Genomic DNA, 15542 nt, shown 5'->3' on the forward strand with positions numbered 1-15542 from the left:
ACCACAGACACACATGGATTCCACATCTACTGTGCAATTCCATGTTGTCCAACATTCTGTCATTCTGTACATGCACATTGGTTAGACCTGCTCTGGTCTTGCATACCACTGCAATGCACTCACACTTCTCACTGGGAGCAGATAGGGATTTAAGCAGTGCAGCATTTTTGTGCTTCATCCAAGTAGATGTCATCTGTGCAAAATTGGCACCGAAACAACATTTTTAAGAATTGCTTAAATCATAATATTAAGATATTAGATATTTTTCTCCATCAAGATGCAGGTTGGATAGCAGAAACTTAAATTTAACTCCAAGTTAAAGTACAGGCAGAGAGGAAATGAGCTGGAAAAAAATATCATGTACATGTCTTCACCTGATCACATAAATCACTCACTTGACGTTATGGAAAAGTCAGTGGCACTCTGCCCGCAGAAGAGTCACAAGGCTATGTATATGTGCACATAAATATAGTAGCTGCAGACTGAGCTACTTGCTCTGCATATTTACTCTGTATATCTCACAAGCTTTTCCAAAATGGAATGAAGAGAAGTATCAAACATCTTATGGATCCTATGCAATTACCTTTCCCAACTAAGCCCCTTGTTATGTGTTATTTAGATTTAGAGATGTCATAGAAAATACTATGTTTCTAACTGTACTCACATTCAGAGGACTGAAAAAGTACATATCAGATGTCCATCCCCTTCTTCCCCCCAGATTATAAACCCCCTAAAATTAATGTTCTTTTCTAAAAGCTGGAACCTTTTAGCATGGCATATATGATTTCCTATTAAGAAATTCATTCTGTAAAAATGAAAGTGTAGAATTAAATTCTTTCTGATCTTGGATCCTCATCATATTTAAAGTTGTGGGTTCTTTTTGATTTTCCCCGATTGTTAGACTAGGAGAAAAAATAATATTTAGGGGCTTTTCCTGTTGATTCACAAAACATAACTCAGGAAAAAAGTTTCAATGTTTCTTTAAATAATACATGGGGCAAATCAGAAATCTGTGTATCTGTTCTTACTTATGATTTTCTTACAAAATAGTAGAAAGTGGTGTTTATAAATAAATAAAGATCTATTAACTTTGGCCAATGAGTAACACAGCTATTGCTTCAAGTGTTCCCAGAGAATGGATCCATTGTGAAAAATGGTAAGTGTGCTTGTTTCTTTTCAATTTACAAATCATAGATGTCTACAGATTTGTTAAAAGGTTTCCAAAATTGATGAAATATATGCATCTATTAAATGCTAAGGACTGTCTCAATGTTAGATAGAACTTTTTCCCAGTACAATGATGTTAATTACTGTTTTGTGGAAGGAAATAGAACACTTAATCAGTATGTTCCTTACTCTGGGTGCAGGTTTTGTTAGTAAGGCCTGCTCTCTAAAGTGAAGTGCTGAGAAGGCAAATGTTTCTCTTTCTTCCTTGTTCCATGTATGTAAATGTATGAGGATGATGCATAAAGAAATAATACACAAGGAAATCTTGTCAAAAGTGACTTCTGTAAATCTCCTTAGGTATTTCAAAGGAGATGATATAAGTGACTCCTATTAAGAGGAAGTTAATGAATAGGAACCCTGGTAATATACAGTTTCCAGTAAGTTCTTCCCATATGAAACAGATAAAGTAATTTCAAAACTCAGTGCCTTAATTTTGTTTTCTATTTTGAAAGCAACTGAAAGTGCCTTCTTCAGAAAAAAATTTTTTTGCAAGCAGGTTTTAGTTGCATTGAAAAAGGTTGAGGTATCTTGCATATTCACTTACAGTGACTCAGATAAGCACCTGAAAAGGCAGCAGCCTTTCAAAAGCCAGTTGCAGCACAAAAACGTGGATATTCTTGTGCATACAATTCAATTAATAGCCTGTGTTTAAGGTTCTAAAGTTTTTGTTGCAAAGTACTGTTTGTAGTATTAGCAGGGAAAGAGAAGTTGATAAGGGTGGTGGAAATGTGATTTGATTTTAAGTCATGATTTGGTGGTTTAATAGTTTAGAATTTTTTTTGTTATTTTTAAGCTTAAAGAAAGTGGGAGGGACAAGGGAAAGTAATTTTTTCCCAAAGTATACTTGGAAAACTGGCAATTAAACAAGAATATAATATACAAAATATTTGGGATTCTGTTTTGTTGGTTTTATAAGAACATAGGGCAGCATTTTTTAAGTGAGAAGTTTTATGTGAAGTTCTATTTCATGACTCTCTTGGTTTGCATAGTTGATCAGAGGAGGGAGTAAAATGAAAATAGTAATTGAAAGGAGATATAATAGTTATTGTATAGGAAGGAACAGAAGTGAGAAGTAAGGGAGACAGCAAAAATGGAAGGAGAGAAAGGAATGGGAAAGGTACTTGGGTCTTTTTACACAGTTTGCAAATTGGCATTTGTAGATAGACTAAGGGACCAGGAAAGAAAGCAGGATTTATGTTACATTGGATGTGCAGCTACTGCAGAGTACACTGGTGGTACAACACTAGCAGTGTTTGACAAATAATGAGCAGCATTATTTGTCAAACACTGCTAGTGTTGTACCACCAGTGTACTCTGCAGTAGCTGAATGGTAAACATCGTGAATTTTTTTAAAAAGTATTAGGAAATTCCTCTTAAATTAGCACAGTAAAAACTTCCTTAGGTGGCACTTTGAAATTTTAAGTGTTCAAGAAAGAATTTATTTTGTCTTTAAACTCTGACTAGAGTCTTCATCTTTCAAGGCATCTTCATGTGGACCTTATTAAAGCAGCTGCATGGCTCAAGTCATTAGGATTGTTATAATTAATCAAAATGATTCACACAGAGATTGCAGGTGTCCACACCACAGTGTTTCACTGTGTTAAATATCACCTGCTACTTCTTAAATGTGTGGTGGCCTACAATCTACTATATGTACCAAACATTGGCAATATGGAGTTTATACTTCAAGCAGTAGCAGACTAAAGCAGATATTGAAATTTTCATAACTATGCCCAATTTAATGGTCTTCCTGACAAAAAAGTCTTTTTCATTATCTGGATCTGATTTTTGTTTGATGCTTGAACAAAGAAAAAATGTCATTTTTACCAGCAGTGTCTTAGCTACACAATAAGACTGAAGTCATCCTTCTGATTTTTCTTGTGGGTACACTGTGTGATACAAAACATGCAGAAATCATGTGATATCAATGTGACAGAAAGCATGCAGGATAAGTAATTCATATTTCCTTGAGGACAAGATAAATATTCCACTGTTTTGAAATTTTACTTCTGTATTTAAAGCAAAAAATTTGAGAACGTATAAACTTTTGTTGGAATAGAAACAGCTTATTAGAAGTAATTGTAAAAGTTAAAAAAAAAAGAAGGAACTTATTTTTTTAAATACAGTATATCTGTATTTGAATGCAGGAAATCTTTTCCCTTGTAACTATTACTGTTATCAGTCATTGTTGACTTAATGGAAATAGAATATGGAAACGGAAAATGGAAATATGAAGTTCTGACCATCTCAAAATTTCAAAATGACAAGTTTCATATTTCTGTCATTTCAAAATGATAATATGTTAATAAACTTTTATATTTTTTGTTTGATTTTGACATCATCATTAAGCAGGCTGCATTTTTTAAGTTTGCAAATACTAGCCTGTGTTTTTCTTCAAGTTTGAATTTTCACTATATAAGTGTTTAACTAGAGAGAAAAACAACTGTTTGCTAATTTAGCAGGCCTCTGCTTAGAAATAGACATTTTATACTCTTCACACAAGTTTCTTTAAATATTTTTAATATATTTTTTTTAATACAAGCCAGCTTGAGCTCCCCCTCATTGCATAGAGTTGCATTTGGTGTCATACTAAGTCATGTACAGAGTGATTAGGCTCTCTGAAATCTATTTGCAACAAGAAATTAAAAATGAGCTGTAGTACTCTGACTTTCAGCCACTGTGAGAGTTCAGGTAGTTCCAGTGCAGTACCAGTGAAGAGACCGTTCCTCCAGTTTGTGTTGCTGCTGCATGCCAAGAGTAGCCATGAAGTTGCCACCTTACAGGATGGATGAATTGACTTTCAGATCAAATTTCTGAAGTTATTTTTTTAAATTGCAGCAATATATAATTCCTTATTTATTTCAGATCTGCAAACTATAACATTAGGACTCCCTTGCAGGAATCATAGCAGTGAAACCCTCTCTCTCTCTCCTTGGCATTTTCTGCCTCTCTTGCTGGAGATTTCCTTCAGGTTGTTTTCAAACGCAAGTGCAGCTGATAGCACAAAGCTCCAATCTGTGTTTACTTATCTGGGTGCTCTCAGGGAGGTCCTTTTCCATGTGGAACTTGGTAACTGCAGACTGAAGTCTCGTTTTACCAAACCAGCTAAGCACATGCTTGATTTTAAGCAAGCAATTTTAAGTAGTCTTATGTGTCAGTTATGTGCTTAAAGAGTTTGCTAGATAGGCAGGAATAGAACCAGGCAGACGAGGTGGTGTGGTGAAACACCTCCCATTCCAGCCATAAACAAGAGTAGTCTCCTAACTCTGATGTCTGTTTCAGAAGCAGCCTCTCTAAAAGCACAAGTAGCTGCACAGTGACAAAGCTGGGCTACTGAAGTTCACAAGCCAATATGCTTTCCATGGCCTGAGGTCTGCACAAGGCTTACACAGGCCTAGAAAAAAGCTGTTAGACTTAAAATCTTCTTTCTTAAAAATGACAGAATTTGTCCATGTTAATTTACTTTAACAAAATTTGTGTTTCTGCACATTGTATGCTACTGTTTGTTATGCGTAACTGCTTGGAACATCCAACAGAAAAATTGTGAAGGAAACAAAAACTACCCTACAGAACAAAATCTATATATTAACAAACAAAATTTTACAATTCAAAGTTAGAGGGGAAAAACAGTTTAAATGGTGTATTCTAATAGTGCAACTGCAGCCACTTGTCTGAGCTCAGCTTACTTATTTAGTCTGGTGATTGACATATGCATTTGGTGTGGCTTCTTGGATGTTTTATAATGAAAGAAAGTAAGGCTGAATCTCACTTGTCCATATGCCCTGTTAAAATGCTTATTTATTTTATTTTCTTTGTCTTGTGATTATGAATTAGGTAATTTACAATGTAAACTGCACTTGGTAAACTAAATTGAATTATAAATCAAAAGCTTTGGAATGGCTGAGGTTTCCTCAGTGAATCCCTTTTGTGCCTCTAAAATTAGCATTGTCAATCAAAACCAACAGGTGGTGTATGGTTACAGAGAGTGAATCCCCTCTCCCAAGAAACTTTCTTTCAGGAAACCAATCAGAATGGGCACTGACATGATGAGGCAGACGTGTCAGCAGAGGTGGGATATATAAAGCGAAACAACTATGTTAGCACTTCTGAGCAGTCGTGCATTCCCCGCCTCGCCTCGGGTGTAGGGATTGCAAAAAAACAAAACTACACTGTCAAGACTGTGTAGTTTTGTTTTTATGATTAGAGGCTCTTCAATTCTCATGCTGGGATTGTCTAAAAAAATCTTACTCTGGATAAGGACGTCGTTCAAGAAGATTTCGTTGGGCTTAGCCCACTCTTGCAGGCACTTTGAGAGATCAGGTTAGTAGCATGTTTCTGCTGGTGTAATAAGTGTTTTATCAGTCATTAATAATTCTGATACAATCTATTATTTATAAATTTTCTCACAGGGTGTTGTAGATTTCAGGGTATAGACATGAAACACTTAAATGCTCTGTCAAGGTTATAGCCTTAATTTCTGGAGTAAGTTTTGATAACTCTCAGCAAAAAGGTTTCTTTTCCAGGGTATCTTATTGCTAAAGACCACATAAATTAGGATTTTAAAAGTGCATGGAAACATGTGCTTAACTTAAAAACTCCTTTCTGTTGGGAGTGTTCAAGGTTATGCTGCTGAGAGATAAACTGAGAAGCTCCAAGAATAGCTCTGATAAAATGCACATGGTATCAGCTAAGTGCTGATGACTTTTTAAGGAAAACAACTGCTAAGGTATCAGTTACACGGCAGCTCTGGAACACTTGTCTGCTGTCATTCATGGCTGCAAAGGTTATTTCTGGAACATGACATTTTAGATGCATACTTTCAATTCTAATTATACAAGAAGCCTTATAAGATCACATCTATATAACCAGAATTTGCTTGGACAATGAAATATAGAAACTTTGTGGGATCTCGATAGAAATTATTCTCAATTAAATTATTTCTGTTCTCCTCTGGAAACTACATATATATATATATATATGAGCTTTCATAATGTTTAATTGTATTGCAAAATTATTCCCATTTATTTTAGCTGAGCTTCAAAACATAGTCATAACTGAACCTGAAAATTCCAATTCAATATCCAGTTCTGCCTTTATGCTCTTATTGCATGTATGCATCAGGCCCTGATTTCTATGAAGGAACCCAAGTAATGAAGAATTTTCACCCCTGTGAGAGGTAGAATAAATTTGACTCATAGTGAAAGAAATTTCACTTTGTAATTTTTAATTTAACCTTGGGACTGTCACAAAGAGCAAAAGTAAATGGAAGGAAATATATGAGTAAGTTTGCCTTGAAATATTGTGGGATTTTTCTGTTGGTTGATACCAGATATGCTCGGAGGGATTTTTTAATAAGAAAAAATGTAACTTTAATGGATGTATGATCATATTAAGAAAATAGTAGCTACCTTTTTAAAAACTGTACAATTCAACATCAGTTAATAAATAGATCATGCAAATATAAAATATCAACACACAAGCTTTTCTAGTGGCAGTGTGTTATTTCAAAGTAAGATCTTCTGGCATAGCAAGAGAAAGCAAACTTTCTTTCAGATTTCATATGGCTTTGCAGTTGTTCAAGCCATCAGTGTCAGTGGCTACTTTATATCCTAGCTCACATTTCGAAGGTGGCTGTCTTTCCATACTCAAAATTCCACGGAGATACTCTCTAAGAAAGAGGAGAATTTTATCTGCATCTTTATTGCCAATATGCTTCTGTAAAGTGAAATTATTCACTATTTACAGAGTCCTTTTAAAATAGTATTTTGATATTTATTGCATTATTAATAATGAAAATTCATTAATATTATTATTAATAATAATTTATTATTAATAATTTATTATTAATAATTTATTGGCATTATTAAGCTAAGTACATTGTAGATTTCCACATTTCTTTCAATTGCTTCTTAGTGACCTAGTTGTCTTGTCATTGCAGAATGCAAATATTTTGCACCAGCAAAATATTTTTTAAAATTATACAGGGTAATTTTTTCCTGTCAGATAACACAAATTAGTAGACAAAGAGAGGCAGCCTGAATGACCTGTGGAAGGTCACACAGTGAGTCAAGCAGAATTTTCTCTCCTGCTGCATACTTGCAGTGCCAAAGCACAGCTCCACTAAATACAGTGGTTTCCCATCCAGTTCAACCAAACATCTTCCAAGAGTAATTTGCAATACAAATTTGTCAAAACCCACAATATTTGCATTTCACCAGTTGTTCTGATTTAAAACTGAGTAAATTGTTTAGAGAATAGCTGCATATATTCTTAAGATCTTGCAAGAAGTGTGTGGATACAATAACATTTTCACCATTGATATCTAATGATGGGGTTATTTTGCTTGCAGAGTGCCTGTAAAGATGACGACGAAAGCACCAACTTTCACACAGCCGTTACAAAGCGTTGTGGCACTGGAGGGTAGTGCTGCAACCTTTGAGGCTCATATTAGCGGTAAGGCTTTGATTCATTCTTCCAAGATTTGCTATCGTTTAGCACTAATTTATTTTCTAATGTTTATGATGAGAAAAATGATGACACTTTTCATAGGTCATAATCTGGTATGAATGGGTCAAGATGAGTGCTGAAATGTGGATATATATCCATATCATACCGCGCTGAACCACCCCTTGAAATGTATGTGCCTAAAAATACATACTGTGCTAATAAGGGAACTTCATGTGGCTGCAGAAACAATAACCTCATTTGGATGATGACTGGGGAGAATTAGAAGTCAGGATGCAAAAAACAGGATTTACGATAGTTCTTCCAAGACCTTTTGTTAAGGTTTACTTTAGCTAAGCAAGCTCTATTTCTGCTTCCCTTAAGTTTCTGCCCTTAAGTTTACTTAATTCCAGAGTTCTAGGAGGGGGATTAAAAGCACAAAATCTAGGCCCAACTGGCCACTAAAGAGGGCAGAAAACCCTCGTGTGCTAAAAAATAGATGTGTAAGGTGATCATGATGTTAGCACAAGGCTGGATTAATATCAATTGCCTGTGCAATTTAAAGATACCATGCAATTTAAAGGATACTTGATTTCTCCAGTCTACATACTATTCAAACACCCTATCTTGTGCAGAACTCCAAGCAAACCCCTGAGATAGCGTTACCAGAGACCCAACACACTGCTCTAAGAGTGTCTCTGACCTCGGCAGTGACTAAGAAGAAATGACATGTGCTCCTGCTGGTGGAATTATATTGTCTTACAGGCATTAGCAATGTGATGATCCACATACCATAAAGCACTACTCAGATGCTGTGTGACAGGTGCAAACACATGATCTGTGCAACTATAAAGATCTCTGACATCTATGGTCCATGTATTTCATCCCTTGGTCATTTTGCATGACACTGGCTCACACATTTGGTGTTTGAACATGTCCTGCAGTCTCCATCCATGACACTTTTTCATGCCATATTCTATTATTTGGCCCTTATTCTTCAGTTAATTGCCCTGGTTTTCTCTTCTTGCTTCTACACTGTAAATTTTCTGTCATTTTTTTTTCTCTTTTACAATCCTTATTGGTATTAGGAATACCTAAAAATATCATCAGAAAAAGTTAGGAGGCTAGTGTTATCATTCAGTGTGTGATTTTGGCTAATTTCATTTGTATGATATTATGGAGTACTTGGGAGGGGAACTTGATTTCTTACCAAGAGAAGATACAGCAGTGTTTCTAATAGCATATGCCATATTTGTATGTTAGTCTCAAATATCTTGTGAGTCAACCTCTTGTTAGGTTTTTTTCACATTGTGAGATTCTGGTATATCCTTCCTGCCCTAAAAACATCGTCCTGGTTTGAAAGACCTGACAGTGGCTTGGCATTTAGTTTTCTGCAGCATAAAAGTCAGGAAAGGCTTTTACTATAACTAATTGCATAAATAAAGGACTACATAGCTTTATCCTGCTGTAATGCCTACCCTTTCTACCTGCAATGAATTATTGTGAGTTTAAAAATAAGAATTTTTCTCTATCTCTAATAACACTGATCTATTATAAACAAGTCAAGTATTAATACACAGCTACAGTTCAAACGTGAAGACCTCAGTTAATCTAAGAGTATCAAGGAGAGCTTAGCAACCACCTGAGATGTAATTTTCCTGTGTGTAAACTAGAATAAATGAACTGTGCTGCTGTATTAGAATGTGAATTAAGTGTCACATTATAAAGGGATGATATCAGATTAATAAACCCAGCATGTAACAGAAAGCATAGAACACACAAACCCTGTTATTAAAAGCAGCAAATGCCAGGGCAGCCAGGACACTGTCACAGGGGGAGTCCTACTGGGTCACCGGTGACTGAGTCATGAGACAAGAAAGTCAGAACTGTTCCTGGCCTTAGAACAGTGCCAAGCTCATGTCTCCACAGTACTGATCAAGTTCAAATTTTTTCATAAAGAATTAAACTATGCACTGCTTACCTTTCTTGAACTGGTATTTTCAGGTATTACCCAGTGCAAGACAGCCTTTTCATAGTGCTTGTTTTTGAAAGCAGCACACAGATCATACACAAGTTGGCAGTCCCTCTCACATCATTGTCAGGAGAATCTTATTGAATTCAATTACTTAAGTGGTGAATTTGAGGCACTACAGGTCGATTTTCTTCTTTTTGGTATTAAAGTTCAAAAAACCTCAAGGACAGTTTTAAAATGAACAACGATTGTTCTTATCATTAACAGTCAAATCATAGTGTATTTGGGACATGTAGAAGTAAAACCCTACTCTATATAGACTGGGCACATTTATCTATAATCTGAGTTAGATCTTACTAGCTCTGTGACCTGGGGCTAGCAGAGTGCTAGGAAATTTGTGGAGTTGAGTTTTAAATATAAACTCGGGCTCAGATTTCTAAAATGGCTTCTAGCTTTGGATGCCTTGTACATAGCAGTTTGAGACATCAAAATAGACTCCATTTTAAAAGTGCAGGCCTTTCTCAACCTGCCACAGAAACTCCCATTTTTGCTAATCATCATATAATACCACCGCAAAAGTTCAAATAGAACTTTTGAAATATTTCATGAAATTCACTACAGAGGACGTGTTTTGAAGGATTGCCTAGCTTAAAATATTTTTAAACTAATTTTCACTAATATTGAAGACAGTTCTGAATGAAATCACTGGTGTCTGCTGCATACTCTATGTTGATGATGATAATGCCCAAGTTGCCCTACACCAATAGCACAAAATTGAATCATACCATCCCATCAGAACAGTTTGATAACTTCCATCTGTAAACTGACAATGCTTAAAGCTACTTTTACTCTTTTGATTTCCAATCCTCCCTAAAACCGTCCTCATTTTCTCTCTCTCTGTGTGTATGTTCATTTTACATTTCTCTAAATATCAGTGCTTTACTGTGAATCAGATTTTAAACTTTCCTAACCAAGTCTGATGGGACTGCAGTGAACCAATGAAAGCCTCAATCTACATATCAGCTTCTCTTTCACTTTAGTCTCACACAGTCATTTTCCTTGCACATCAAATTCCTTAATAATTTATTTGGTTTATAGGAAGGATACTCTAGAAAGGAAGCAGAATTCTGTGCCCCTGGGGCACAGACAATACAACTGGGAAAATTAATTCAAGTCTCAGATCTCATTTCTTAGCCTCCATGCAGTGCAACTGGTGATTTGGGTTGAGTGGAGAAAAACATGAAGTGAATTTGGGAGGATTTTAATTTTGAAGAAATTATGTTCTAGAACTACAAAAAAGACTTCGAGCTGGAACCATCTCCTTAAATTACCTGTTCTCCTTATGTGTGTGGTTCATATAAGAATTTTACTTGTTCATCAAATGGATTTAAGTTACTCAATAAATTTGGCTGAGTAGAACACTGAGAAGACAATTTCCACAGGCAATCTCAAATCACCATTTAAAACCAAAAATCAGCTGTTGTTAAAACTGAAATTTTTCTGACCCCAAGACTCTTGTTCATGACCCTGATAAAATAGAATAATATATTTGAACAACAGTTGATTCCAGGTGACTGCTGTTGATCAAACTCAAAAAATTGCAGAAAAAGAAATTAAAACCCCCAAAACTTTGCTGGCATTTGATTTTAATGTCTACAGCAGTCACTTTTTCTATCACTTCATTTTCTAAAACCATAGTAGTTTTAGAACATATGCTTTATTTGGTTGGAAGTACTGATGTTTACATTATCTCCAGACTATTGGACTGCATAAATATGCTAGCAATAATCAATCCTACTTAGATACCAGCAAATGCATTTTTAAAATACCTCACATCCTCCTCCTGAATTTGATGGACTTCTATTTCTTAGTAAGATTGCTAAATACTACAGTTTTCTCATTATTCAAGTGATTTACTAAACACAGGAGCCAGTGCAGCTGCCCTATTGCTCTGTACATTTTAGAGACCTTTCTAAAACAAAATTCCTTTGCCACTGTGTCTCTGGACATATATCTGCACCTATGGCATTATGCTCCACCGCAGCTGTGTATACATGGTAAATTTTTATGTCTGGCATTTCATAATGTCTTGATCTCCATTTGTCTTCCTTTTTCTGCAGGTTTCCCAGTTCCTGAGGTGAACTGGTTTCGGGATGGCCAGGTTCTCTCTGCTGCAACTCTGCCCGGTGTGCAGATCTCGTTTAGTGATGGCCGCGCTAGACTGGTGATCCCCACCGTGACAGAAGCCAACAGCGGGAGATACACTGTGCAAGCCACCAATGGATCTGGGCAAGCGACTAGTACTGCTGAGCTGCTGGTCACAGGTACTCACAGCTACGGAAAGGCACCTCTCTCTGCCTGCTACCAGTCCGAGGGATGATTGGAAATAGTTCAGATTTCAAGTAAATGATCAGCAAAAAATAGCAAAGCACATTCCTTTTCCTAAAGCAGTCTAGAACTCAGCGTGCGTTCTCACCAGTAATGTCTAACAGTGTCCTTTACATTTTAACTGTATCAAGTTTAATCTTGATCTCACAAACTCTTATTCATGATTAAACGACTCAAGCTTCTGGCTCAGCCCTTATGCAGGTAGCTCCTTACGGTCTGTCATGCTGGCTACATTGAAATTGCCCATTAAAAAAAAATTAATTTCTGCAGCATGGAGCCATTAATGATATCTAATGGTATCAATGATATTTAACAGAACAAGTCACATAAAGGTCGATACCAAAAGACTGTGCTTAATGCCTATGGTTACAAGCAATATATCTGTAATTCTAGAAACATTTGCAATCCTAGGTATAATCAAAAATAATATTTTGAATGTTTCAGAAGGTACTATCACCTGTCAGTAGCCTGTGAAGAAGAAATAGAACTCACACACTTCTAGTAATGAAAGCATCTAGTACTTGCCATTCTTTTTAACAGACACTATTGTTTTTCTGTTTACTTCTTTAATAAAAATGCAGCTGCAACAGCACCACCAAACTTCTCACAACGACTACAAAGCATGACTGCAAGACAAGGAAGTCAAGTTCGACTTGACGTGAGAGTGACTGGAATCCCTACACCTGTGGTGAAGTTCTATCGGGATGGAGTAGAAATTAAAAGTTCCCCCGATTTTAAAATTTCACAAGAAGGAGACCTTTACAGCTTAATAATTGCAGAAGCATATCCTGAAGACTCCGGCACCTATTCCGTAAATGCCACAAATAGCGTGGGACGTGCTACTTCAACAGCTGAATTGCTCATTCAAGGTAACAGAGCTGAAGCTGCAGGCCATGAAAATCAGAGCATTAATGGTAATGGTACAATATGCACCACTCATTGCAGTTATATCAACAAGTTAATTTATCATTTCTTTCTCAAGAGTTATTAACTTGCTGTAAAAAATAAAAAACAAAACAGCATCTTTGATGAAATTTACCAAAGATTTTTGTCTGAGATTTAAAAAGATTTTTCTCCAGAATGAGTGTTCTTTAAGCAGAGGATACAGTTGATGGAAAAAGTGTGGGATACCTTGAGTTGTTCTCATTTTGGTCTGTAAATCTCTCAAAGTTTTATTTGTAAGTTGGCTTTGATAGAATAGATAAATCAGACTGCATAGCTCTACCTAGTCTTGTGAAGGAGGCTGGTAAGGATAAGGACAGTTTTTAGAGAATTGTGGCAGGAAAACATGCTACCCAGAGCACTCTTGCTTGGATTTCACCTCAGTCAGGCTTTTGTCTGTAGTCATTTAAGATCCAGGACTGATATGAAGAATCTACAATGAATGTATTTTGTTCTGCTTTGAGGTTGTTTTCTAATGACTTGGTAATGCAGTAATATTGTTTCAACTGTTTTCACAACTATCTATCTGTAGATATTGAAGGCAAAACAGATGGTTGTTTAATTATTTTTCTGTTGTTTATGTAAATTTTTTATATAATTGAAGTTGACCATTCATTTATTTCTCTGTTTATTAATTGTTAACATATGCAATTCTTCTGACCATGTTTTCTTTCCAAAGGCGAGGAAGAAGCCGTTCCTGCTAAAAAGACAAAGACAATTGTATCGACTGCTCAGATTTCACAAACAAGACAAGCCAGAATTGAAAAGGTACAATTTTCAAAAACAAAGCAGGTAAGGCTAAAATGTGGAGGATTACTTCTACAGTCCCTCACCCTAGTTTTCCTTTTCTTGTTTTTCATTGTAGAAGACTGAAGCCCACTTTGATGCCAGATCACTTACAAGTGTTGAAATGATGATAGAAGGTGCAACCACCCAACAGCTCCCACACAAGGCACCTCCACGAATGCCTCCTAGACCTACATCCAAATCACCAACCCCGACAACTGCTGCAAAAGCACAAATGGCACGACAGCAATCACCATCGCCCGTTAGACAATCACCATCGCCTGTAAGACATGTCAGAGCACCAACACCTTCACCAGTAAGGTAAAATTACTGTTCTTTTGGGCAGTATTGCTTTTGGAATCACTTTTACATAGAGAAGTAATGCTGTAGAATGAGAGCACAGTATGAAATGAAAGAATGCACTGACTTAATAATGACTGGCTTTGTTCTGATGGTGAGCTGTAGGGTGATCTATTTGCCACTGCTACAGAAGTGTGTGTCCCCTATGTAGACTTCTATACCCTACTGTAGAAAATCCCATTTGGTTGCTCTACATAGAGCCAAAGTAGCACTCACAGCTCAATTTCATGATGAAACAGAAAAAAAACAACAGTAGAGCAGTTGACTTGATTATTTTAGATGAACAGAGAAAAGAGCAATGACACTGATGAGTGGCAAACAAAATGAAAGGATATGTAAAAAAACCTTGAGCTGGTGTTCTGTGTATGTGCTGGTAATAACTACAGAAATAATATTTTGAAGGTAGGCAAGCTAAATGTGGTTATGGAAAAATGAAGTTTATCTCTGCTGTGTAGAAGGGCCAGAGAGGGAAAGTGAGTGATGTGAAGAGCAAGGCTCATGGTCTGGGAGACTCCATGAAGTCTGTGCTGAGGGGCAGGTAAAGCCAAGAGTGTTTTGAAAGTCCTGCATTTGCAGTATCCTGAAGTACCAGCATCATGGAAGGAATGTCTCCAAGCTGAATGCTCGGAAGAGCCCCATTTAAGTTGTCAGAGCTGGGTACGCTGGTGAATTTACCCCCTGATAATAACTTGCAAGGACAGGAATAAATGGATTGATAGCAACTAGCTGTAACTATCAAACTACATAAATGAAAAAGGAATTCAATAGCGACATCTAGAGCACATATAGAACTAGAAATTTGCCCTCCCTTGCTAGTCAGACCCCTTTTAGACATACAACACGTTAGAAAAAACTGAATCTAAAAGTCAACATGATGCTGCTGCCCCCTACTGCTGCTATTTGTTAACGTTCTCTGGGAAATACAGCACAAAAAATTCCACTGAAAGAAATTCTAAGTTAGAAAGCCTGTTTAAGAATTTTGGAAAACGCTTTAAAACTGTCTGCTGGGATTAGGACTGAATTTTTTGGAATATCAGAATTTAGAAACTAGCACTTGCCAAGTGGATATAAATTATTGCGTCTGAGATCTGTACATGTAAGTGCAGGGAAAAATATTCAGCACTGATAAGAAATTTGCCTGGATTATGGGTACTTATATGGATGACACTGACGGTAAGATGTAGTACAGGAGTACATCCAGTTGTTTTGCTAGGTGGTAGCTACATGACATTTTTCTCAAGATTGGTTACAATTATGATTTTGTCTCTCTACAGAGACTGGACCATGACCGTATTATGTAGTATTTACAGCCTGCGAGCTTTTTGTATTATTCCTATTAGAAGAATTAGGATAGAGCAAATGCAAAATAATTTTTATATCTCAAATATATTTGGTTGACTGAAATTTCTTTTGCCACTTGTTC

At 36.3% G+C, this 15542-nt stretch overlaps 1 protein-coding gene across 1 annotated transcript in view; it reads left to right on the forward strand.

The window, feature by feature from the left end:
- Nucleotides 1-5370: 5370 nt before the first annotated feature.
- TTN (titin) overlaps nucleotides 5371-15542 on the forward strand; it is a 238144-nt gene continuing 227972 nt past the window's right edge. The window contains exons 1-6 of the mRNA XM_058809603.1: nucleotides 5371-5547; nucleotides 7577-7680; nucleotides 11764-11967; nucleotides 12613-12900; nucleotides 13653-13741; nucleotides 13839-14080. Coding sequence (XP_058665586.1) covers nucleotides 7590-7680; nucleotides 11764-11967; nucleotides 12613-12900; nucleotides 13653-13741; nucleotides 13839-14080 — 914 coding nt within the window. The 5' untranslated portion in view covers nucleotides 5371-5547; nucleotides 7577-7589. The remainder of the gene's footprint in view (nucleotides 5548-7576; nucleotides 7681-11763; nucleotides 11968-12612; nucleotides 12901-13652; nucleotides 13742-13838; nucleotides 14081-15542) is intronic.

This window comes from Ammospiza caudacuta, chromosome 8 (assembly GCF_027887145.1).
Source record: "Ammospiza caudacuta isolate bAmmCau1 chromosome 8, bAmmCau1.pri, whole genome shotgun sequence".
In the NCBI taxonomy this organism is placed as follows: Eukaryota; Metazoa; Chordata; class Aves; order Passeriformes; family Passerellidae; genus Ammospiza; species Ammospiza caudacuta.